This window comes from Macaca mulatta, chromosome 15, assembly GCF_049350105.2.
Source record: "Macaca mulatta isolate MMU2019108-1 chromosome 15, T2T-MMU8v2.0, whole genome shotgun sequence".
In the NCBI taxonomy this organism is placed as follows: Eukaryota; Metazoa; Chordata; class Mammalia; order Primates; family Cercopithecidae; genus Macaca; species Macaca mulatta.
The window spans coordinates 48,255,471-48,282,394 of NC_133420.1; the positions used below are offsets into that span (position 1 = coordinate 48,255,471).

Below are 26,924 nucleotides of genomic sequence, written 5' to 3' on the forward strand. Positions count from 1 at the left end.
TTCCTGCTTATTCATCATGAATAGTTATACCACTGTGGTCCAGAGAAAGCAAGCCATGCCTTGGCTGTGCTTCTGGATTTTCCAAGCAAGACGGATTTCCCTTGGGCATCTGTAGCGAGCTGTGCTGACAGGGGGCAGAGAAAAGAATCTGCAATTCCTCCCACCCAAAGAACCCAAGAGACGGCTGCATGCACTCAGAATACAGCTGTTGTCATCCCTGACAGCCCAAATCCTCCTTCTGGATTTCAGGTCTAACTTTTAAAAAGCCAAGAATGAGGATTCCAAAAGTTCTGAAAATTTTGGTCAGATATGATGATTTGGGTGATTATTACTCTCTCTATGCATGAAGTCTGAGGTCTTAAATCAAACAGCCTTTGTTTCCACATTTCTGAAAAGAAAAGAAAAAGCCATCACCCACTCATATTTAAAAACCAAACTGAACCGAACAAAAACACCCACCAGAGGACACGCCTCAGCCAGGGCCTCCTTCAATGACCTCCTTTCTTCACACAGCATTGGGATAAGGTTGCAAACATCTAAAGCGACCCACAAGTCACCAGAAAGAGATGAGCTCAGACTTGCAATTTCAATTTCGTTTCCTCTCAGTACAAGGGAGCATCCTGCTTGTCAGCCCCAGAGTGCACGGACTTGTGCGGTTCCAGCTGTGACCCGCACACCAAGAGCTGGTCCCTTCTTCTTTCATCTCCTCCTTTGAAGGCCCCAGGGGTGGGAGAATGTGATGATATGAATCTTCAGATTATAAACCTAGCTCAGAAATGAGAAATACCCCTGCTTGGCAAACAAGTCTGAGAAACTGTCAAATACTATTGCTTAAAGGTAAGTCGGGTTGTTGGACGAGTTGCTGATATAGGGTTTATCCCTATGAACACAACTGGAAGAGGATGAAAACTCTAGAAGGAAAGAAAGTGCTCTGCTCTTACAGGGCAAGCAGAGTTTAAGACCAAAAAGGAAAAAAGTTAATTAAAACAGTAAGAATGAAAATTATGGTGAATAGTAATTCTCCACCAAGATCCTTTTGTTAAATACTTTTCTACCAGCATGGTAGGCTTGGCTGTGTGAAGATTACCTCCTCCCAAAAGGAAAACATTTTTATGGTAATACATGTAATTTTATTGTCACTCAATACATTTAATGATGGATTTTTTACTCTTTAGTTTTTGAAATCATAGTGGACTACTGAAAACTCATTATTCCTAACCTCAAGTTTCCAACAGAAATGTTAATTCTAAGGAAGTAACTGAAAAAAAAATCCCAGCTAAGAATAGAAAGCAATTTTATCATATGTGTTCTGTTATTTATCTCAGGCTCACAACTGTGCGAAACAGCAACTCCTAAATAATTCTACTAAGGCTTTCTGGACTTTTCTTTCTTGAGACAGGGTCTTGCTTTGTTACTCAGACTGGAGTTCAGTGGCATGACCATAGCTCATGGCAGTGTTGAACTCAAGCTTAGGCAATCCTCCAGCCTCGCCTCCTGCATAGCTAGAACTACAGGTACACAACACTAAATTCGGCTATTTTTTTTTTCCCATAGAAACAGGGTCTCACTATGTTGCCCAGGTTGGTCTTGAACTTCTGGTCTCAAGCGATCAGCCTCTAGGCTTTTTCTTAAAACAAAAGAGCAACTGTAATGTTGTAATAACAACAATAATAACTCTTACTAGGAGCTTTTTATGTACCAGGCCCTGTCTCAACTTTTATGAGGCTGGTATAACTTTATTCCTATTTTACTGAGGTTTACAGAGGTGAAGTAACTTGGTCACAAAGCTAGCAAGCAGTGGAGTCAGGAATTAAGCTTGAGATACGAATTCAGAGAAGTGACTGTCACATTTTAGCATGTATTCTCCTTGACCAGCTTTTTTACATCACACTTTTTTTTTTTTTTTTTTTTTTTTTGGAGACAGAGTCTTGCTTTGTTGCCCAGGTTGGAGTGCAGTAGGGGTTGTAGCTCGCTACAACCTCCCGGGTTCAGGCGATTCTCCTGCCTCAGCCTCCCGAGTAGATGGGATTACAGGCATGCGCCACCACACCTGGCTCATTTTTGTATTTTTGGCAGACATGGGGTTTTACTGTGTTGACCAGGCTGGTCTTAAACTCCTGACCTCAAGTGATCCACCCACCTCAGGCTCCCAAAGTGCTGGGATTACAGGCATAAGCCACCTCGCTTGGCCTTCGCATATAAATGTATACTTGAGTAATGGGAAATAAAAGAGAGACTGGTAATACTTGCGAGTTAGATACACACAGGTTTTGAGAAGCCTTTTACTTTACCTTCAAGGCCATGAGAAAGAAAATCTCGTTACAAGAACTACACATGTATTCTTCGGTGCTCTAATGGTCTGTCCACAAACTCTCTGCCTGACCCACCTCACCCCCTAGTTTTCCACCCCATATGTATGTAGCACACAAAGATCAAATAGACCTGAAATGCCAATCTCCTTGGCAAAGTACACAGCAAGTAACCATGGCTAGTAAAAGACACAGTCATATTCTGCCCTGAACTCCAGCAGTCACAGAGGATATCCTGCTCCCAAGCCTGGTTTTGATTACTTCCTATTTCTTACCAAGGAACTTGCAAGAATTAGGTTCTTGATTCACCTCCTCTTTGTCACCTGAAAACTATGCATCTGTTTTTGTACATGGCTGAGTTTGATTCCTCAGAAGATGCTCCCCTAACTTGCGGCATGGAGAGGCCATGCAGAAGTAGGCAATGAGGACATCACGTGGTGGCCCAGCACCAGCAGGAGTCAACCCAGACATGTGGATATATCCGAAGACCCAGCACAATCAGCAGGAACAGCGGAACCTGCTTACACCAGGGAATTCAGCTGGTGGGGAACGTTCTGCTTTTTCCAAAGTTCTGCTGCCCAGAAGCTGTGATCGCAGGCTTGTTACAGAAGAAAGACTTCTGGGCCCACAGCATCTCAAGAGTGAGGCTGACAGGCAGGTTTAATCATGGCAGTTGCCCTTTCCAAAACTTTAAGGGTAATGTCTAAAGAGAATGTGGAATTCTATACTTTGAAAAGTCCTGATTTCATTGCACACCTTCACCCCTTGCCAAACACAGCTTCAACATAGTCTTTTCTTACCAATTCCTTTCCAAATGGCATGCATTTTTCAAGAAAACATACTTGCTGGGTTTAGGTAAAGAGAACACAGGGAAGTTATGGTCCAAGGAAGAAAGCTCAATTTTTAAAAGGCAAGGAGAACAGTACGTAGTAATGGTGCTCAATGATCACCAGTCAACTAACTTAGTTGACTTTGACCCCACTGAACCAAAAGTGTTCATGTTTAGTTAACAGAATAATGAACACTTGTCCCTGCTCATCCTCAAATTTAAAAATTGCTTCCTTGCTTGAGTACTCAGTTCTTTCAAAGTTTTCAAGGAATGAGCCTGTTTCTGGAGTAAATGGCAGAGTTTCTTCCTGGGAAATAAACTTTCAAAAAGAACTCACAAAAGCAGCTAGGCTAGATGGCTGAAGTGGACTAAGTTAGTCCCTTGGCTATCTGCTCAGATCTTTGGACAGCCTGAGTAATTTTGCCTACTGTAATCTGGGGCATTAGAATTGAGTTCTGAAAGCAGAAAGGAATCATCCTGGGTCACTAGGGAAGCGCTGTTTCATGGCCTCTGAGAGTCAAATTTATATACCCAGGCCACTGCAAGAGAAGGATTGCAGAGCTATAGTGGCTCCTAAAAGGAGGATCAGGAAGGACCCAGGAAAATGCAGGGGTTGGGCATGAGACTGGGAAAGGGTAGAGGGAACCTGAGCTACAGGTTGGAGAGAGAAGCTATTACTGCATACCTTGCAGAGCAGGCTCAACAGACAGGAAGGAGAAGGTAGGGGAAAGAAGATGGATTTTGGAGACAAATGAGAGCCTGAGTTTGAAACCAGACTCTCCCATTTTCACGCTGAGCGACCTTGGGCAACTTAATCTCTCTGGGCTCTAGTAGTAATACTTTGAAAAAGAATAATATTACAGGTCTACAACTCTTCATGCATAATTCCCAAATCCAAAAAAGTCTGAAAAGAAAGATTTTTCATAACTCATTTGGCAGCAAAACCTGACATGAGCTGACATGAGGGTCTCCTAGTCTTTCCCCACTTAATGTAACTAATTCTTCTTCTCAAGTTTTAGAGTAGAAATTTAATTTGATCACAGGGTGTTGCCCCAGAACCTGCCAGTTGTGTTAAATAATAGTATATTCATTGCATTACTTTTCTAAATAATAGTATGTACTTTATAAATTCTCTAAAATCAGAAAAAGACTGAATCCAGAAATATATCTGGCCTCAAGGGTTAATTTGTATCTGAGAGGGCTGTTGGGAGGATTCAGTGAGAAAATAAGAAATGTCAAGTGTGAAATAACTAGTATTATATGCAGCTTTAAGGCCTTGATAAATTGTAACTACCATGATTAGACTTGTGTCACCAGAGAATGTTCTAGAAACATGGTGGTGGACAATAACCATCTGTGGACATGCCACAGTAAGCTTTAGCTAGCTTCACACAGCCGGCAGGGCTCCTACAAGCTGCACAGTTGGTGCCTGCCTTGCAGGAAAGAGAGGCACTGAGTACTACCGATGGAGAGCTCTCTCATCATCAATCCTTCCGTCAGATGCCGACACAAGGGGCTTCCCCCATGGAGCAATGAGGGCACCTCAAATAAAACCGTGCCTCATCTGGCTCTAATTTAGCATGGCACACTCCACCAAGCTCTGCTTCATGAAGACTGTGTGGACACTCACAAACATATTTTTCCTAAGACTTTCCCTTGTGATATTTGCAGATAATGAAGGGGAAAGAACAAAGACCCAGTTAAGAATCTTTATAATAATATAATGATCACCTCATGTGGAATCTTAAACAGACAGCAGCAGAAGTCAATACTTCCTGTACATCTTACGAAAGTAAGATTTATAACGGTCACATCTTTCCACATATTAGAAGACATGAACAGACACCCCAAGCTGTGGAACTTAATAGCAACCTACACCACCTTCTCTTTTGCCACTCTCCATAATGTAGGTCTCATGGGGTGAATGATCTGACTTGGTAGATAAATTCAACATCTGGCATGAAAACAGAAACTTTCAAAAAACCAAACAAATCATCACCTAACCGTGTTTCTCTGACATGCTTAGAACTTGGAAGTGAAACCAGGATATCTAATAATAGACATAGATACTAAAGTGAGAACTGTTGGCAACACCAATATGAAAAGACATTTGAAAAGGTCTTAAACTGCAACTTCAATACAATGTTTGGATATCCCACCCCCTAATTCTTTCCTCAAGGGTGTTTTACAGCAGTGTGTGAGTTACCCCTTCAAATCAGGCTCATGTACCTGCAAAGGTGCTTCCTTTATTCTCTCTCTTTTTTTTTTTGAGACATGATCTCACTTTGCTGCCCAGGTTGGAGTACAATGGTTCAATCATAGCTCACTGCAGCCTTGAACACCTGGGCTCAAGCAACCTTCTTGCCTCAGCTTCCCAAGTAGCTGGGACTACAGGCATGTGTCACTACACTCAGCTAATTTTTTTTTTTTTTTTAAGAGATGGGGCCTTGTTATGTTGCCTAGGCTGGTCTCAAACTCCTGAGCTCAAGCAATCCCCTTGCCTCCACCTCCCAAAGTGCTGGGATCACAGGCATGCACCACCACCCCGGCCTTCCTCCTTTTAGTCTCTAAGTGCCATCAGCAGAGGGCACACATGTACACACTATTGGGAGCATGGCTCCTCACATAACATACAGGGTGTTCACCAAGACGGCGCCAGCCTTCCAAAGTGCTCATAAGCAGGAAGAGCTCAATCCAAGCCTGTGAAATGGATTCATTACAACAGGAAGACATCGAGTCCATCAACTCACAGTGAAGGCAGGACAGCTCGGGGTTGTGTTCAGATAATTACTCCTTTAAAAACTCTCACAGGCTTCTCACTGACCACAGTGTAAACTCTAAAGTCTACAACCTTTAATATGATTGACAGAGCTCTTGGTTGTCTGACTCCAAATCAGTTTCTGTTTTGTTTTAAATCTCTTCCTTTAACTTACTCTTAAACATCTCAAATGTGCCAAGTTCTCTATTCCTTTTGAGCCTCTCTTAGGTGCCTTTCCTTCTCCCCTACACCCTGAGCCCAACTTTACCCCTTCATTTCTCAGCTTAGACAGTAATTTCCTAAGGAAGGAAGACTTTCTTTACCCTCCAAATGACATGGTCTTCCTTGTTTTGTGCTCCTACAGGTCTCTGTGCTTCTCTGTCATAAAACTGCCTCATTTGTTTAATGTTGTTTCTCTTACTGAACCATTAAGTTCCCTGAGAGCAGGGACTACACATTTTTGTTCACCTCTGTATAAACAAATGTCATTCAAATTCTATTAAAGTGGAGCTTCTTCCTTTAAAAGTCAAATAAGGGCCAGGCATGGTGGCTCACGCCTGTAATCCTAGCACTTTGGAAGGCCAAGGCGGGTGGATCACCTGAGGTCGGGAGTTAGAGACCAGCCTGGCCAACATGATGAAACCCTGTCTCTACTAAAAATACAAAAAACAAACAAACAAAAAAATTAGCTGGGCATGGTGTTGGGTGCCTGTAATCCCAGCTACTCAGGAGGCTTAGGCAGGAGAATCACTTGAACCTGGGAGGTGGAAGTTGCAGTGAGTCGAGTTTGCCCCACTGCACTCCAACCTGGGCAACAGAGCAAGACTCTGTCTCAAAAAAAAAAAAAAAAAAAGGTCAAATAAGAACCAACAAGGTAATTTCCAGATACCTGGTCATTAACAATGACTATATGCTTTTCAAAACAGAACTTCTATCATTCATTGTCCATCTTTTAAAAGCAAAGACACTAAAAGCAAAACCAAACATCATTTCCACACCTGGGGGATGGGGTTTCCGTCTAGACTTTTGTATGGAAAGAATTAGAAGATTTCTCCTTCCTTACCACATCTTGGCTTGGATCTTATTTGCTTTAAGGTTTTAGGATTCCAGCATGCCACCAGCATGATTTCTACCAGAGAAGTTAAAAATTGTATTTTTCATCACCAAGTATCCAATCATCAATCTGAGTCACACAACAAACTAGTGGAGTCACTTCTTCTGGCATAAAATATGAAATGTGCCATAGGAACTTGGTAATATCTCCATTCACAAAACCATTGGAGCCAGGAGTTCTGACCCTAGTCATGAATTGTCTAGTTTGGCTGCTCAGAGTCATGTGTCAGCCTTCTCCCTGATCATGAACTTGGAGGTTGGCCAGCCAAGCAATACTCCAAAGATTTCCAGGCATGAACAGGAAGAAAATTGTATTTTACATTCCATTTCGTTCAACTCATGTTGTAATTCTGGGAAGCCCGGGTGCCTGCTTTAAATGTTCTACAGATAAACATGAAGAAATGACATGCATGCATATCATTATCATGATTTTACTCAATATGACATCAAGACTAGAGCAGACTTGCACGGATGAATTACTATCCCCCTGTAGGGAGCAGAAATCAGTCCTATGAGGGTAGGATATGGGAGAACAGATCAGTATCAGCATGGAGGGAAGTACTGGGGAGATTGATACTGGGTTGCTGAGATGCCACTGGCAAGCCTTAGGATGCTGACTTGTTTAAGGCAGCCTTGGTCCTGGTGGGGAAGCCTGATGGACAACAGCCGGTGGGGGAATCAGGAGAAAGCATTAAAATGTCTTTATATTAGACAATTGTTTATGTGCTGGAAATAAAGTTGGAGGTAATATGGTGAGGGGTTTGATTAACAGACAGAGCCAGAGAAACCTGAACATACTAATGCTATGGTCTGAATGTTTGTGCCCGCCCCCCACCTTATTCATTTGTTGAAACTTTATCACCAACTTGATGGCATATATTAAGAAAGTCACTGCACTCTTCCTCTTCTTCCTCCCTTTCCTTTCCTTCCCAAACAATTCAGTCCAAAAGTCACTAGGCCAGGCTGAATAAGATGGTACCTGCTGTAGTGTTGGAGCCCAGGGAGGGTAAGGAGGGTGTTGGTGAAGGGGGGTGGCAGTGGCCACCCAGAAATGATATTGGAGCCCAAGTTTGGTGAGGAAAACAGGAGACTGGTTATACTGGAGTGAGGGGGAAGGAGGGCTAGTTAAATAATAAACATATTACAGATAATAAAAACTAAGTTTTTATTAAAAACAAAACCTTGTTGTCAAGAAGGTGGTTACAAATATGGAAAGGGAGAAAGTATGAATGAGCCTTTTATTATATAAGAATTAAAAAGCAATGGGGCAAACTCATGGTTTTCAAGAGAGATGTGTATAATTTCTAATTCTGTCCACTGAGAGTGCCCGGGGCCAGCGACAATGCAATAACAATGAGCACAGCTCGCACTCAGATCTTTGTTTGTAAATACCATTCTCCATCATCAGAAACTAGTGCTCTTTGGAGAGACGACTGATTTCAGGGTTGGGAAAGTATAAGATGAAACTGGAATATCTTGCGATGCCAGAAATTGAGGAAGCATTCAAAGGATAACGGGGACATCTCCAAAGGACATATAAGTTAGCCAAAAGGGGCTCCTGTGAGCAGTAACTGAACAAGTTAAGGATAAAAATAATAAAAGAAATGAATTATAATCCATTGAATATCACAGGAATCCATGAGATCATACCAACATAAATAAATGAAGTTTGATAAGAAGTGGGGTGAAAATTGCATAATACCAAAGTATTGCCCTACAAAATATATACGAATTACAAAAGAAAAAAGTAACTACTGTGCAGAAGCCTGGCAGACACTCCATCAATGGAGTGATCATAATCAATATTAAGTGATCAGAGTTGACACCTGTCCCCATAATGGGACAAACTAATACCACATGCTACCTGTTTGGATACAGTGAGAACACAGCATCAACTTAGTGGGATTCCTACCAAAGAGGCACAACCTGAAAATAATCATATGAAAGCATCAGAGACCCACATTAGGGAGCAGTCTACAAAATTGGGGGTGATGGGGTATCATATTGGCAATTTACTCTCAAATGATTCAAAATAGAAAGACATTTGTACTGTACTTGGGAACTTTTCTTTAGGTTGGAGATTCTTTCAAAGTTTAAAAAAGTTAATGAGAAGAGTGACCTTGTGTTATTGTAGATTTGATGGAAGCCAAGTGTCAAGATAAGATTAAGATCTGTATGGACCAAGATAAGTGTCAACAATTATACTTTAGGGTAATGATTCTGAAATTTTCTCCAGTGAAGCATCAGTTTCTCCCCACCAGTCCATTATGAAGCAATAGTTTTATAAAATGCAAAAATCCCACGCTTGGATTTCAGGACAATATCGTATTGCAATAAGAGTTTTCAAATGCTTACTCTCAATGTCTGAACTTAGAATGAACCAGTAGCAAATGATTTCTGGACTAGCTTGGACCACGCTTTGAGCAGTGTTTTCTACAGTTGAAGATGCGTGGATCCCTGATTGCCATCAAATCCACAGTTGAAGATGCGTGGATCCCTGATTGCCATCAAATCCACATGGAAAATCAAAACAACTGGTCATACTGTTATCCAAATGGTAGCAATAATAATTAGCACCCTAATTAACATCAACCATCTACACAAAGTATTCAAAAAAGGGACTGCCCAGGCAATATGAAGGGATTAAACACTTGCCTTTGTGAAGAGTCATTCAACTTCTCGAAAGGGGTCACATGACAAGAAAAGATGTGCCCACCCCTGATTCCAAAGTAGTTGCTTTGTGGTGACTTCAGAAGAAAAACCCAGTTACACAGAAGATAAACAAAAACATTTTGCATGGACCAGTCTGCAATGCCAAGCCATGACTATCATTGCTGGGAAGGGAACCAGCATTCAGAAGGGGTTAGTAGAGGACAGCTCCCAAATCAGATGGGTTTGACTTAACTACAGATACTGAGGGTCAAGCTACTGATTCCAACATAGTCCACACACGGGCCCACTCTGGTTCTATGCCACAAACAGCCTCTCCTTCATACAAGGGCAGGCTTTCAAGTAAAAGAGAACAATTCTTTATAACAAACCAAGTCCAAAGCAGAACAACAAAAAAGGAGCGATTGCATCCTCTGGAAAGTGGCAAACTCCATCCAAGCTCAGGGTTCTTCTAGAGGACACTGACACTTTTGTGGCATGTTCCTGTATGCTGGAATTCTCATGCTAGTGTCCCCCCAACACTTATTCCAGACACACACAGAGGAGGCTCCACATAGAAACCCATGAGCTGGAATCAACAACAACAGACTGCTGTGGCATGTCTCTCATGTGAGGCACCTCACTTACCTGGGGCAGTTTTATAGCATGTTCTGGAGGGCAGCGATGGGGCGTTCTTTGTCCTGGGGCTCTGTGTACTCTGCAAGACTTGTCTCTGCCTCTTCAGCTCCTCTTCCCTTTCCTGAGCTGCTCGGATCTCTTCCTCAATCATGGACAAAGTCCGCTGTTTCCTGGACCTCAGCTTGAAGGGTCCAACCATCACGTCGGATTCTTGAGTGGCCAGGAGGGAGGCTGTGCTTCTCAGCTCAGCTGCCTCCGAGTACTTGCTGAAATAGCTTCCTTCGGGCCTGGTCTCCTCCATGTTAATCGGGCCACTGGGTTGCACAGCTGGCAGTGGCTGGGGGGGCCCCCTTTCCCTGAGTGCCCTGTCTTCAGCAGGCAGAATCTTTGGTAATACATCCCTTTTCTCTTGAACAGGAGAAGACACCTGAGGTGGCTCAAACATGCTCTGAGGCTTTTCTGAGCCGAAAGCCCCAGCTTCAGCTTCCTCTACAGTTGCTTCAGGTCCCTGTTGCTCTGCTCCATCCCTGCTGGTTTTAGACACAGCTTTATCCACCTGCTCGGCTATGGCTTGTTGAATGGCATTCTGCACCAGGAGGCCAGCCTGATACTCCAAGGGATCATCAACCGACGGAGAGTCCCCCAGCGTGGAGGAAGGGGAATAGAAACCATGATCGCTAAATGACTTGGAGACGCCTTCTCCTCGGCCCTCTGAGGGGTTGTCAGTTTGTGGCGTCTGCGGCAGAGAAAAATCAGCCAGTGAATTTTCCTGGAGGGCATTGGTTGTCTCATTGGAGGCCCCACTGTCACTGATGTTGTCCATGCTGAAATCATTGGATAGGGTCTCCAGGACTGTGGTATCCTGAGACCTCACTGACAATTCATCAAGACCAGAGTCAAGCTCCTCTTGGGTCAAGGAGACATTGACAGATTTTGAGAAATGATCCAAAATCCCATGGTCATCATCCTTGACCACGGTGAGGACGGCCCGGGCGCTCGTAAATTCTCCATCCTCTGCCCACAGTTTAGATAAGGGCCCACGTTTAGCAGGCTCGCTGTAGGGCCCTTCCTTCCCCTGAGGGGCTGTGTTGCCCTGGCTTCCTGCTGCCGATGGGGTCTCCAGGGCACCGGGGGATTTCTGTCCCTTGGTGGCTGAGGCACCACTGTCTTCTGGAGGTCCCCCGACAGAAGGTGGTCTCGGATTAGTCAGTGGCTTGTCTGAGTTGACTGATCCCAGAGGCCTGTAGAAAGGCTTGATGGAGAACAGCCTGGGTGTACTCTGGCCCTTGGCCACTGCTTGCCTGGAATTCTCCATCAGCTGAAATTGTTTGCGAGCAGCAGAGAAATCTATCTGCTCTGTGACAATGTCCTCCTTTGCTTTGTCAATCATGCTTGCGCATTCATGAGAAGAGGCAGGGGCTGTGCAGAGCTGTGATGGGGGCTGCTGCTGCTGCTGCTGCTGCTGCTGCTGCTGCTGCTGCTGCTGCTGCTGTAACTGTTGCTGCAGCAGCAACTGTTCCTGCTGTGCCCTTTTCTCCTTGCGCTCCTTGTACTTTTTGTGCGACTCCAGATGTTCCTCGTCCAGCTGCTCCTCGATGGTTTTTTCCTGCGGGGGATTCCACCATTTTGCTGCAATGCCAGGATTCTTCTTGACGGCCTGGCTGCGGATGAGCTCCCTCCTCTCCTTTTCCAGCTCCAGCATCTCTTCCGAAGGCCTCACTTTTCTAACGCAGTATTGTTCTTTCTCACGCTCGTCATCCTCAAAGAGCTTGGAGGGCTTCTTGTCCTCATGGAAGGCACGCAGCTCAAACTTGGCCTCCTTCTTCAGTGTGGTGAGAGTGAACTCTCCGTCTCGGGAAGAACACCATGAGCTGGTTGAGGAGCTGGGGCTGACAGGGGCCTGCAGGCTGTCCCCCAGCGCATCTCTAGGCTGGCTAGGGGAATGGCCATTTGTTCTTTCTGCCTCTGCCATGGGGTCAGGGCTGCTATTACTGAGCTCGATGTGAGGCGGTGCCTGCTGGCTAGCTGTTCTCTCAGTGGGTTCTGGTTGGGCCGTCTCGTGGACAGCGGGGCTTAGGCCACCCACCAGGACCACTGCACCAGGCTCTGGGGAGGATGTTCCATTGAATGTTCCGTCCACAGCAGAATCACAGCAGTTGGCCTCCAGCACCTCATCTAGATAGCGGATCTCTCTGGCAACATCGTTATCCAGGGATTCGTGGTGATCAGTGAGGAGGCCATTATGTGGGGGTGAATAGAAAGGGGAAGGGTGGTCCATGGGATGTGGGGTAGAGGTGATTCCAGGAACACTTTTACATTCTGCAACAGACACCTCAATTTCCATGTTCTTGTGATCTGGGGAAAGAGAGCTGGTAACAGGCTCCAGGAGGGTGGCACTATAGTCGTCTCCCTCGCTTTTTAGCCGGATATCATCCTCAGAAAGCTGGGGAGGCTTCTGGAATAAAGAGAAAACAACAGTCGGGGTTAAATACTGCATCTCTTATGGATGTGAATGCTGACAAACTGACTCATAACTAAGAGGAAGGAAAATGGAAACCACAGTGACAAATTCTTTTGAATAGAAATTTCCTAATAATCCCTTAAATGTTCATTTTCTTGTAGTAACGGGTGCCCAACCCTCTCTATTTTACAGATTCCATTTTGTTTACATGCTAGTGCCATTTTTAAATTTTATCTACTAAGGTGGAAGGGATTACATCATTATTGTACCAGAGTCTTCCCAAGTATTTTGTAGGAAATGATTGCAGGCTATGCAATAGGACTATTAATAGGATTGAAAAAAGAAGGTCCTTTTGTATGAACAGATCTTTAAAACATATGACTCTCTGCCAGATGTAATGCAGTTATTCTGGAGACAAGAAACTTTTTGGAAAATCTTTCCAGAAAAAAATACTGGAAAACAGTAGATCTCTTTAATGGCAGCACATAGGCTACAGTGCCTCACTGCCACGGCTGTTACTGACCATGTGCCTTATAAACACCATCACCAAAGCCACTGACTGCACAGCTGTTTTCTGGGATTGCATCAAAATAATACTCTTTAGTTAAGAAGTCAGCATTGCTTTGAAAAACTAATGGCCAATGGTACCTCTCCTCCAGTTTCTTAACTGCTTTATATGTGATATCTTCAGTTTGTGATTCAATAAGAAAACTCTATCTTCTTAATGTTTTAAAATTCATCATATATATATACACATACATATATACACACACATACACACACACACACACACACACACACACACACACACACATATATATATATATATATACACATATTATTTTTTAAGATGGGGTCTTGCTCTGTGGCCCAGGCTGGAGTGCAGTAGTGCCATCTTGGCTCACTGCAACCTCCACCTCCCAGGACCACAGGTGTGTGCCATCACCCCTGGCTGATTTTTTTTTTTTTTTTTTTTGGAGAGACAGAGTTTCTCCCTGTCACCCAGGCTGGTCTTGAACTCCTGTATTCAAGCAATCTGCCCGCCTCAGCCTCCCGAAGTGCTGGGATTACAGACATGAGCCACCATGCCCAACTTATCTATCCTATTTTTCTACCAGTTATCTAGCCTATGTAATTTTGTTATTTGGCATTAGAAACATTAATTTTCAAATTATAAGATGATTTTCTTTTTCATATCAAAGGACTCTGGCTTATCTCAAAGAATTCCAGTAAAGTATAAATTTAATTAGAGTTACCCTCAAGGACTTTACTAACACCTAGGTCGGCTTTGTCTCCCTATCTCAAGTTTATAATGTGCCTTGTATTATTGACATAGGACAATGCAAAATTGCAAGAGGGTGTAATTTTCATTTATCTAAGGTTTCAACAATTTTAAATGCTTAGAATATTAAAGCACCACCTTGGGATGATTCTCAGGAAATTAATTTCAAAATCCTTCCCCAAAAAGTAGATAATTATGGATTTGTTTTTAAGACCTAAGAAAACACAGGAGTTCACCGTAAGTGCTCTACATTGCTGTCAAAATGTTGAAAAACTCTCCGGGTTATCCATGAACTGGGGGGTTTCCTTCAATCTTCATTTCCCACGTTTCCTTTCAGACTTAAATTATTCAAGTAATGTATATGTCTTCTCCATTAACAGGCACGAATAATGAGTATTCCTCTTTTGTCAACATCTTCTGTTCTCTGATTTTCTTCCAGTCTAGGTCTGGTCTTTGTTAAACAGTGATACTTAACACAATATTTATAATTGCTAACATCTTTATTTTTTATTTTTGACCATCATTAAATAGTAGTTTTTGCTGCTACCTTCCTTTTTTTTTTTTTTTTTTTTTTTAAAGAGACAGGCTCTTGTTCTGTTGCCCAGGCTGAAGCACAGTGATGTGATCATAGCTCACTGCAACCTTCAACTCCTGAGCTCATGGGATCCTCCTGCCTCAGTTTCCCTTAGGACTACAGGTGGGTGTCACCATGCCTGGCTAATTTTTAAAATTTTTTGTAGAGATAGAGTCTCGCTGTGTTGCCCAGGCTAGTCTCAAACTCTTGGACTCAAGTAGTCCAGCCTTGGCCTCCCCAAAGTGCTGGGATTACAAGCGTGAGCCATCCTGCAGGGCCAGCCCTTTTAAAACTGTTAACTAAACTTTTTGTTGGATAAGGCATTGTCGGTAACTTCTACTCATATATCATTAAGAATTACACAAAATCTGAATGCTGAAACTTACTGGCGGCCATTCAATTCCAAGTAAACCTAGGCCAAAATTAGCCTACTCCATGGAAAATTATTACTGGAATAAGAAGACAAAGAGAGATTCATGGTACTGCTAAGATGAGTCCGATTACCTATGGCACCCTTACCCCTGGCTTCTTTTGGCTAATGACTCACTGCTGATATTCTGCATGGGAACAACAGAGCTCTCCTTCTATCCTTTTTGGCTTTGGGGTCGAGGTGGGCGGAGGGGAGTGGGAAAACAGTAGGAAGCCGGTAGGACTGAAATATGGTTAGAAAACACTGCTCTCCTGAAACACAAGATGCTTTAGAATACTTGAGGAGAGGAAGAAGGGCAACGTAATAGTAAAGGAAACTAAAAGGCAAATAATTAGTTCTATAGTTTAATGAATTAATCTTCATTAAACATGATGGGAACTTATTCTGCAGGGTCACAATGAAATTAGCAGCAACGATAAGCTCCAGAAGACAACACCCTTTCTAAAAAAAAAAAAAAAAAAACCAGTTCCCTGTACTTCCAAGAAAGCCCTAAGTCTATTTTAGAGTTTTCTTAGTCTGAATCAGGCAAATGAAGAACTTGCCTCTCTTTGTCTCTTGTTGCTAATCAGAGGAAGGAGTGATGTGGCTTATCTCCAAAGCCATTTCCCAAGAAGCCTTTCTGCTCCTCACATCAGCATTGTCCCTTTCTCTTGAATGTTTCACACATCAAGTGCTCGATGATGAATGAGCAGATGCCTTTCCATGTTTTCTTTTTAGGACTCAACAATTGAACAGCTCTTTCTAAGGCACTCTTTTTGAACTACGAATAGTTGTTTTGGTACCAAATTTTTAAAATCTAAGACGAGAATTTGACAATATACTTTTGCAGCTGTCTGAAAAAAATATATAAAACTGCCATTATCTTTGAATCAGAAATTAATTTACAAGTAGTTATGTCTTCTGTGATCGGTCAAACAGATTTTAAAATATGCTAGTTAGTTGGCAGAGTGCAGTAGCTCATGTCTGAAATCCCAGCACTTTGGGAGGCTAAGGTGGGTGGATCACTTGAGGTCAGGAGTTTGAGACCAGCTTGATCAACATGGTGAAACCCCCTCTCCACTAAAAATACAAAAGTTAGCTGGGCATGGTGGTGTACACCTGTAATCCCAGCTACTTGGCTTGAGAATCGCTTGAACCTGGAAAGCGGAGGTTGCAGTGAGCCAAGAGAGTGCCACTGCATTCCAGTCTGGGCGAGGAAGTGAGACTCTGTCTCAAAAAAGGTTGGGTGTGGTGGCTCACGCCTGTAATTCCAACATTTTGGGAGGCCAATGTGAGCGGATCACTTGAGGTCAGGAGTTTGAGAACAGCCTGACCAACGGTGGTGAAACCTCGTCTCCACTAAAAATACAAAAGTTGACCAGGCATGGTGGTGTACACCTGTAATCCCAGCTATTTGGCAAGAGAATCACTTGAACCCGGAGAGCGGAGGTTGGAGCATTCCAGCCTGGGTGAGGAAGTGAGGCTCGGTCTCAAAAAGGAAAAAAAAAAAGAAGCAGCAGCCCACGCGGTGGCTCACCCCTGTAATCCCAAAACTTTGGGAGGCTAAGGCAGGCCGATTACCTGAGGTGAGGTCAGGAGTTTGAGACCAGCCTGGCCAACACAGTGAAACCCCGTCTCTACTAAAAATACAAAAAATTAGCCAGGCGTGGTGGCAAGTGCCCCTGTAATCCCAGCTACTTGAGAGGCTGAGGCAGGAGAATCGCTTGAACCTAGGACAAGGAGGTTACAATGAGCCGAGATCACGCCACTGCACTCCAGCCTGGTCAATAAGAGTGAAACTCCATCACACACACACACACACACACACACACACACACACACACACAAGGCTAGTTACTTGTTAAAAGTCAAAGTTAGTGGGGGTTCCAGGGTAATTTGAGATGAATCCTTTCCAATACATTTTTTTAAACCTCTAGACACTGGTGGGTGTAAACAGGAAAGAGGCCCTCCTTCTTGTGAGCTATATGGCATCCAGTCCCCCTTTCCCATAAATTCAGAAAATTCTTCCTGACACTAAATTCCATCTACTCAGGGAGCAGCAGGTTTAACCTCTAATTGGTATGGAAGTATTTAAAGAGATAAACAACTCTGAATTACTGATTCACAATCATGCACCAGAGGTCTTGAGGTTTTGTAAAGTTAGACAACAAGGATAACAAAAGAGTGAATTCCTGAGTTCCACTGTAAGCAGTAAGAATTTGCCTTCATGCATGATGGCCTGATGGAATCAAAGCCACTGGCAACTACACCAGGTAAATAAAAATGGGCTGGAAATCTAACCTATCCGGATTGGGCAGGAATCTGGGCTTGGTATCGTCAGATGATGTCTTGTTTAAACCAACAAATGCTTATTGCTCTCTTTGAAGATAAGAAGGTCCAGAATTTTCTCCATGCTTCAGATTAGGTGAATGTGATTCCAGATTTAGATAAGATGCACATTCATTCAATCAACAGGAAAGTCCTTTTTGAAATGAACTATTTCCCAATGCAAAAAAACAGAAGGATATGAAAGAATCATTCAACTGGGTTTTCTAAGGTCAGAGAAAAACTAGGGTGCAAAGGGGCTGTGAGAGCTTTTTAGATGGGCCCAGCTCACCCTACAGGTAGAGCTCTAACACCATGACACAGAAACCTGCCTTTCCCACTAAATTCCTAGACTAGTTAACAGCTGGTTAGGATGTCTACCATTTACTTTCAAATACTTGGTCGGGGCAATTTAATACAGCTGTGTGCTTCTGAAATCAGTTTAAATTACATTCCAGGGTCTGACAACCACCCTAACTGGGAACATAAACTCAAGAAATGGTGACCTAGGATCTAATGAGAGATACCACACCCCACAGGTGGCTTCCTCCAGTACTTAGCTCACTTGAACTCCGGAGAACCCCTGAAGCTTTGTTAATTGGCATAATTAAGGTGAGAAATAGGTTTTCATTAGTGAAATTAGTGGCCTGTCAATTAGCATAATGAATGTTAGAAACCCGTGAAATTGGTGGTGTTCACATTTGTGGATTAGAGATCTTCCTCACCCTTTCATGAAGGGGATATGCCAATAGAGTGAGCCCTTTGGTTTATACACCCTTAGGGATGGTGTTTGAGGTTTGAGAACTAACTATTCTTGTTTCTAGCCTTTGGTTCAGGGGACTTTGGTTGCTTAACACCCACTAAAATGGTAACAGAATCCTGTCTTCATAAAGTTCCCACATCTGTCTTCAGGCAAGGTGGGGGGGTAGCATCTAGAAACTTAGGGACCTGAGAGTTCTTCATACCATTTTTTACAAATGTTTATTTAACACAAGTCTGTATGAGTGCCAGAATTTGGTCCAAGAGACCTGTGTTTAATATAACCTGGTAGCCAGGCTGCTACTAAAGTCACCTTTATCTACCAAAAAGTGTTTAATAGTTTTGCAAAGCAAATTAACATGGCTTAATTTACAACACAGGTGCCTATGTCTCCACCTAAATAATGCAGAAAATGTGGTAATTCAGAGTTTGGTGTCCAAAGACCAGAGTCTGGGGTCATTTCTTGGCTCTACCTATAAAAGTCCTACCAGACTTTTTGTACTATAATTACGGAATTCTGCTGAGAATAGAACTCCTTCGTAAGCAGGACTAATAATATCTCCCAAATCTGTTTTGAGAATTAAGTTAGAAAATGTACTTAAAAGTACTATGTAAACTGTAAAACGGTTAATGCAAATGTTCACTATTATTAAGCCATTTTACACTGAGGTTTAAATGACTGATATTATATTCTTTCTGGCAGGAGACTGAATTTCTTTTGGGAAAAGAGCAGGAGATTTTTAGAAGAAAAGAAATCAACAAGAAAAGATTAAAGAAAAAAGGCCCAGGAAAGACTCAAAGTCAGAACCTATGGCAGCTCTAATCTCCCTAATCTTTCCCTAACCCCAGATCCTTACATGTGAATTTTAGTTGAAGGTGAACACAACTAGGAAGATACAGTTGTGCTGCAACAGAGAGAATAATTTCACAAAATGTCCTTAAAAGTTAAGCCCTGAAATGCAGTAAGTAGAATAAGTAGTCAAGAACCACCAGACCTGGGGCTCCAGTCACATGAGAAGCAGAGGAGGGGTCACACACTGGATAAAACAGAACCTGGTCCATCTCCATTACTCAGCTAGCCAAGTAAACGTACGAGTGAATGAGACAGCCCTGACAAGCCTGTCCCGTGGGCATCTGTAAGCGTGGCATCCCCATTTTCTAGTTGACACATGTCTAATAGCTTATCATTTCATAGTACATGCACATACATATGTCAGCTGATGCTTGAAACATGGCCCTCTGTTAAGTGGGAAAGGCACGAATTTTATTTCAGTCTTAAAACTTCAGAATAACAGGTATAGAGAAATAAAGGGACATTTCTCAAGATCATCTGGCTAGTAAGTCCCCTAGCCAGGATTTGAAGGTGGGTTCTTCTCATTCTATCCTGATATATCAAAATGCATTCTCAATAATAGGAGGCTTTTGAAATGACATGGGAAATGTTAAGAAAAGTGGATGGATCAAAAGAGAGTTAGCTTGGCTTTTTGGTTGATCTTTTACTTGCTTGAATCTCTACAGATGATGTGAGACTCACAATTTAGCTTTAAAAGTCAATGATCTCTTTGCCTTCTTTATTCAGTCTTGGTCAGAGACAGATGAACTCCATCGAGACTTAACTCTCTGGAGACATATCTGCTGCTCTATGTGTTAGCTAGAAATGTGACTTCTTGGGCCAGGTGCGGTAGCTCAGGCCTGTAATCCCAGCACTTTGGGAGGGTGAGGCGGGTGGATCATGAGGTCAGGAGATCAAGACCATCCTGGCTAACACGGTGAAACCCTGTCTCTACTAAAAATATGAAAAACTTAGCCGGGCGTGGTGGTGGGCACCTGTAGTCCCAGCTACTCAGGAGGCTGAGCCAGGAGAATGGCGTGAACCTGGGAGGCAGAGCTTGCAGTGAGCCAAGATTGCGCCACTGCACTCCAGCCTGGGCGACAGAGCGAGACTCCATTTCAAAAAAAAAAAAAGAGAGAAAGAAATGTGACTTCTTGCACAGTCTGGGAGTTTCACCCTCTGGGCTGGGCTCTGAAGGGGTTCTGTTTCCTCTGGCCACTTGCCAGAGGTAAAATATTAAGATCCCATGTCCATGTCATTGTGATGGACACTGTGAGAAAAGGTTGCAACTCCTCACCAACACCACAAGTGAGATTCTAGAAGCCTGTTTACATTTGCACAGAAAACACAACAGCAGGGCCCTGATCCCTGACCCACTGGGCATAGACACCCATGTGTTCTTTCTGCCCAGGGTACCTAGGCCTACAGCTAGGCATGTCATGAACAGAGATAACTTTAAGGAAGTGCATTTTCCTTAGCAGGCCTGCCTGAGCCCAGGCAGAGAGCGGAAAGGTGTCCTTCACCACAAGGACAATGTTCACTGTGTTCACAGCCTCCGCTCTGCCCCACCATCCTCAGGCTGTTAAAGCTCGACAGTGTCCCTAACCCATCTCGACCTCCCAGGCTCCTAGCCTAAATGCACAGTGTGACCCAAATTACTCAAACACCAGGCTGTACAACCAGGTTTCTCTGCTCTGAATAACCCAGATTACTTCCTACTAAAGCCATGACATTTAAATTAGAAATGCTTTTCTCCAGATAATAGGTGACCCGATCCTTTAATCCAGTTATTTATAAGTTCCACCAAAAATACAAACTCACTCTTGGCCTAGGAACAGAGGCATGGCTATAAAACAAAAATTCTTCATAGCTGTGAAATCAGAGAGTATCTCCGTTTTCGCTTCTCATCCTGCCTCTCTTTTGTAAGTCACGTTTTCAGTACACAAGACGCAACGACAATCATGATGAAGAACTGGTTCCACGAGCTATGCGTGGCTGTCTTTAGAGAGGTTCTTCCTAAACTTTTAACTTTCTGGCTAAGTCAGGATGTCTCCAGCACTAAGGCAAATGCAGAAGGGGTAGGGTGGGGTGGGGACTGCAGGCAGGGGTGGGGGTGGGGGCGGGGGGAGAAGGAAGTGCACCTGGCTGGTGGATGATGCCCAGAGACCTAAAAGATGACCACATCAGCTGAACCTCATCAGCTTTGGACAAACCAGGCAAAGCTACAGTCAGGAGGTCTGGGGGAGGCTAACTCCCCAAACCGAGGGAACCCGAGGCATAAGGAAGGGGAACAGAAGTTGAAGAGGTCAACACTACCTTGGATCCATAAGCATACCCTGGGACCCTGCACAGCTATATGCTCTCAGCCTGGGCCATGCGAGGTCCTCAGAGCTCCAAGGTGATCCCCCATCCCCAGCAAGAAGCTAACAGACTTGGAGGGAGTACCAGTTCCCATAAGAAGAACAAATAGCACCAGGGGAAGGAAGGGCTGCAGCAATAGCTGGAAATAAACTTCCAACCCTCTTCAACGGCACAAATCGTGCCGGGCAAAAATAATTGAAGAAAGCGCCGTGTACCAAAGTTCCTAAGCAGGCTGGCTGCACCTCCACTGGCCCTCTCTGCTGAAGATGGCAGGAAGGAGAAGAAGCTGGAACTCTGAGGGGGCCCACCCGTTCCACCCTTCCCTGAAGGCACAGACAGCAGGAAAGTCTGGGAACTGCTTGCTGCATGAGTTAGGCTTTGGGCTTCTAAGCTGAGCTTAGAAGCGGGAAGTGGCGGAGAGGAGAGGCCCCGGGTGATAACTTGGGCCACATTCCAGTCCTGAGCAGGCTGTCCTCTTCCATGCCCCCGGCAGAGCTTCTTCCGGCCTGTGGAACTAGGGGCCTCTGTTGATTGTGGGAAACTGGGAACCAAGCCACTCCCTAAGGAGGCTAGAGCCTCCCCTCCTAGCTGATGGAAGACAGCCGGCCAGACTCCAGACCTCAAGCACTCCTGGGGCAAACGCAGGCTAAATTTGGACCCGACAGGCTCGGGTCAATGCTGTGACCCTTAAAAGGGGCAGATACTAAAACCACTTCTTGGGTTTGCCTCCATGGATCTCCTGCCATGAAGCCATTACAGCTCAATGTGACTAGGGCAGTTCTAAAAAGAAAACTCAACGCTTTGGAGGCCAGGAGTCCTAGTCCTGCTCCTGCAGGCCCAGCCTGTTTTTCTGAAAGCTTCTACGGTATTGGTCAAAAGAGTAATTCGCCGTTCTGCTATTCTCTCTGTCTTATGCCTCAGGTACAGGTATGAAGACGGGATGAAAATACTTCTGGAACTCCCCACCTCTTCACTGGAAACAAGGCTTGCCTGTGTCTTGACCCACATTCCTGGTGAAGGAGACCTGGTCAATTTCTCATAGAACGGAGTCTCCCCCAGCACCACAGCTTAGCCTATTAATAACATCCTCTTAGCCCTGCTGAAAAGTCAGTGGCTCCAATCACATCTGGAAAATGTTAAGGTGTTATTTGATGAATACATTTACAGCTTGGGCTTTCTGTGAAAGAAACTGAAGATGGTGTGTGTGGTGGGGGTCAGCAGTGGGGAGGGGAGGAAAGGAAGGAAGCTGCTGTTGCCTTTTCTGCAGCAGCGGATGAAAGGGTTGTTTCTTTCCGTTACTTGGAGACCCACTTCTTACAGGAGTGACTGGGAGGCTTCCGGGTTTCCCGTGAATAAGGAGAGATGTGAGTTTCATGTTTTCCTCAATGGGGAATACGGAGGGCCCTATCAAGGAGCCCTCGGATGCTCTTCTCACCAAAGGCCCTTTTCACTGTGAGATTATTTTGCAAGGTAGTCCCCACCCCAGAACAAACCAAGCTCAAGGCCACAGAGGGAACTCTGGCTCCTGCAAGCTGAGATTTCTAGGGTAACTGATTCTGGTAAAGACAAAAGCAAGCCTCGTTTTTCAATTCTTTATAAATTTGCTGTGTCCCTCTTGGTTTAAAAATAGTTCTGGATCTTGGGTTCATGCCTGGTGAGCAGGTCATGGCAGGGATCAAAAGCCAAGCACCACTGTGGACCCAGCAGAATCCACTATATTGAGGCCGAGCCCCAAGGAAAGACGGTGCCAGACGCATTTGTGGTTAACCCTCTGTCTACAGACGATTCTGTGCCTATAAACGAAGCTGGTGAGGGTCTCCTTCCATCCCCATGAGACCTCCAAGAGACAGGTACCACACATTCCCCCAAAAACCGTATTCCCCCAAGCCACCCTGTGAATGTGGTGAGTTCCACAGCATGGAAACAGAAGGCTGGCTGTAGACCATAGGACTGGGTCTCTTGAACAAATACTAGAGGATGGCTAGAAAACGAGGCACCAGAATCACCCAGTCACTTGGTTCTGTTCTGGAAAAGGGCACACAGATTCTCAGACACACTCACACCATCTTCAAAGCATGATCTGCCACAGACGACTCATATAGCTTTGCACTGTATGTGCAGGACTGAGTGTCCTCTTTTCCTCTTAGCACAAAAGCTGAGAGTTTTATAAGATTTGCAAAAAAAAAAAAAAAAAAAAAAAAAAAAAAAGAGAGAGAGAGAGGAGAAGCAAGACACCAGTCTGAGCTCGGCTGCCCACTCTACAGCAAGAAAGGACTCTCCACAACACATGAGAGACTCAGAAAACCTCCTCCATAAAGACACTGGCCTCAAAAAAGACCCTGTCCTTTCAAATTAGAAAGAAAAGGACAAGAAGATAAGTCAGCAGACTTGGCTTACCCTGCCCAGAGCGTGCGCCTCAAACCTCCTCAGTGAGAACTGCCTTTTTCCAGACAGATTCCTGCGTGCGCCCTGGCTCAAGCTGGACAAATTCCTCCTGAGCCTCCTGACGGAAGACTGTGATGTCACCGTGGGCCCTCCCTCTGCTCCCTAAAAGGCCATTCACACAAAGAAGGACTTTAACCTCCTTCGGAGAAGCCTGGCCCCTCCCTGGCTGGCCGGAGCTGGAGGGCAGCGGCATTCCCAGCGAGAGCAGGCCCAGCCTGCTCCTGTCACACTCAGGGCTGAACAGAGAGGCAGGAGCTGGTGGCATTGATGTGAATCAGATACCTCTGTCTTCTCGGCAATTCAGAGGTGGGCCCTGGGACAAGCAGGGAATTGATATCCCAGGGGTATTGAGGCAGCAAAAAATCTGAAAGACCCTGGAGAAATCTCCAGTTAGACTTTTCAGGACAGCTTGTGGTGTGTGCTTGTGCGTGTGTACATGCATGTGGTATGTGCATGTGTGCGTGTGTGTGTGATAACAAATGCTCACCACAGAACATTTGGAAAAAAAAATATTCATTCCCCTCCGCTCAGAAAAAAAAGTTAATATTTCATTTCATTCCATTGTCTTCTCAGAAATACATATTTAATATCATTGAGACCAGACAGTAAATGCAATTCTGTGCCAAGTTTTTTTTTACTCATATCATTTCACAAGCACTTTTTACGTTATTTAACGGCCCTTGTAAGATGTATTTTAAGTGGCTACATTACAGTCCATGCCAAAGTGGACAGATGCATCTGAAGTCTGAAATGAGTGCTCTCATTTGAAGGAATGTCTGGAGTAAGTAGCTGCACCATCCCATGGCTAACAACAGTCCTCTGCCATCAAGAAAACAGATGCGCATTTGCCTTGGATAGAGACATCAGCGTCACCTCAAAATAGGGTCCCCAGCACTACACTGAGTCTAACGGGGAGTTGGCGTGTTTATCAGTGCTCCCTGCCTGATAACACCGCTGGCTCAACTCTGCCTCCAGATTCTGTCCACCTCGTTCCCTGGAACTCTACGTTGACCTGGAAAATTTGGGGCATAACTTACAGGCGGAACTAGAAAGTCAGTCAGAATTCCAGGTCAGTTCAGTACCATGAAGTACTCACTTTTTCAGTAAGATTTTAGAGGACAAAGAGAACTGAGATTTACAGTAAACTGGGGGAAAGATGACAAAGGCCACACATGGTTCTGTGGGGCTAGCTCATTTGCGGTCAGTTTTGGAGCAGTTTGTCCTGGCGAGAAGCCGAAAGATGGAACAGGGTTCACCTGTGGTCTGCCCACCAGCCAGTACAGCAGACCTCCTGGGACCCTCCCAAGCACACAAGTCAAGGAAGGGATAATCAGAGTAGATGGCGCCCAGGCAGGCTCTTTTGAAAAGGAAGCTAAAAGTAGACTTCACAAATATTTACAGCATCTAAACAACATTTTCCATATGCTAAAAACATTCTCTAAATTTATTTAGAAATATTGAGGAATTCCTCAGTGACTGACTTGGTGGTATCAAGTCACCAGGGAGCTCCAAGGGAACTCTGAATTGATGCTGCCCTGTGGAATAATTGGAATGTTCTGTTGTGTAGCCAAAGGCACCTGAATATGCTACTTAGTCATCTAAAGTAAAATGAGGCGGGGAAATCACATGCCAATGGCATTGCTCCACTTGAGAAGGAAGAACCAGGGCAGGACTTTCCATTATGAGGTGCCCTCAACCAGCGATGCAAAAGGGGTACCCGGGACCCACTCCATTACCGCACCTGCCCCTCCACATCCGTGGGAAGATTTGTTTAAAAAAAAAGGTTTTAAATCTGCCCTATCCACAAAAGACAACTGTATGTGCTCTTAAAGTACTATTTTCCAAGGAGTAGGTTTGCATATGACCTGGCATCTCAGAGACACCAGAGTCCACTACACACACCAACACACATATGCTCCACCCACACACAGGCACACCGTTGTGTGTTGACTTGAGTCATCTCCACAGATTCTTATGTTGAAGTCCTAACACCAAGGACCTCAGAATGTGACCTTATTTGGAGATCAGACTTTACAGAGGTAATCACGTTTAAGTGAAGTCACCAGGGTGGGCCCTAATCCAGTATGACTAGGATCTTTAGAACAAGAGGAAATGTAGACACAGAGATGTGCATAGAGGGAACACAACTATTTATAAGGCAAGGAGAGGGGCCTGGAACAGATCCCTCCCTCACAGCCCTCCGAAGGAACCAACTCTGCTGAGGATTTTGCATTTCTAGCCTGCCAACTGTGAGACTGTCGTTTAAGCCTCCCCCCACCAATTTGTGGCACCTTGTCATGGTAACCCTAGCAAACTAATCTATATACTCACACATGCACACCCATGCATTTGTATGTGTGCATGCACACAAAAACACACACATTCACACACTTCCCTGAGTCTTCCCTCAACCCCAAGCTGCAAAAATAGGGTTGAGGTTAGAAAAATACTCTGTGGCAAAGTCACAGTTAGGTACTCCAGAAAAGTGGATTATACTCAGAGGCAGAGGGAGACATGAACCACCAGCAAGCTAGCCTCAGCCTGCAAAAGCATAAACGGAGCCATCCTACACCTGATGACAGTGGAGTCTCTAGAGAGAAATGACCAGTGTGGAATCCATCAGGTAACAGGAAGCTGCAGCTCACACCTCTACACCCTCTAAGCGCAGACCGTGAGCTTGGGGTGGGTTTTCTGAAAATAAATTTGCACTGCCGGTTTAATTCTCCTGGTGCCATAACCTGATCTCATTAGTCTCTGAGGGTGCCTTGCCCTAGGGGAAAAGAAGCCATTTTGAAACTTGGTCCTGGTTGATTGGGAAGTAAACTTCAACTTACAAGGGTCTAGCCACTGGGGTTTAAAGACAATTGATACCATTATGATCATCATTCAGTGAACATCTGTGGTGCACCTACTGTGTGCCTTGTCTGTGCCACATATCCTTCCATAGCTTCTATTTAATCCTCCCATTAATGGCAAAGTGGGGATTACCATGCACTCTGCAGAGGGGCAGACCCCAGCCAATGGCAGCCACCTATTCCCTAGGGTCACTCTGCTGGTTAGGAACAGAGCTCTGGCTAGAAGCCATGAATCCCCAAAATGCAGCAGGGCTCATGGAAGCCACACCAGGCAGCTCAGGAAGGAGCAGACCCAAGAAGCATTTGGGCCAATGCAAATAAAAG

The 26,924-nt window shown here is 44.4% G+C and overlaps 1 protein-coding gene across 10 annotated transcripts in view; it reads right to left on the bottom strand.

The window, feature by feature from the left end:
- Positions 1 to 26,924, bottom strand: part of PALM2AKAP2 (PALM2 and AKAP2 fusion) — a 525,798-nt gene that overhangs the window by 23,354 nt on the left and 475,520 nt on the right. For 8 of the 10 annotated variants that reach the window (XM_077965341.1, XM_077965340.1, XM_077965339.1 and 5 more), the window contains 1 exon segment: positions 10,307 to 12,752. In XM_077965341.1, coding sequence (XP_077821467.1) covers positions 10,307 to 12,752 — 2,446 coding nt within the window. 10 annotated transcript variants of the gene reach the window in all.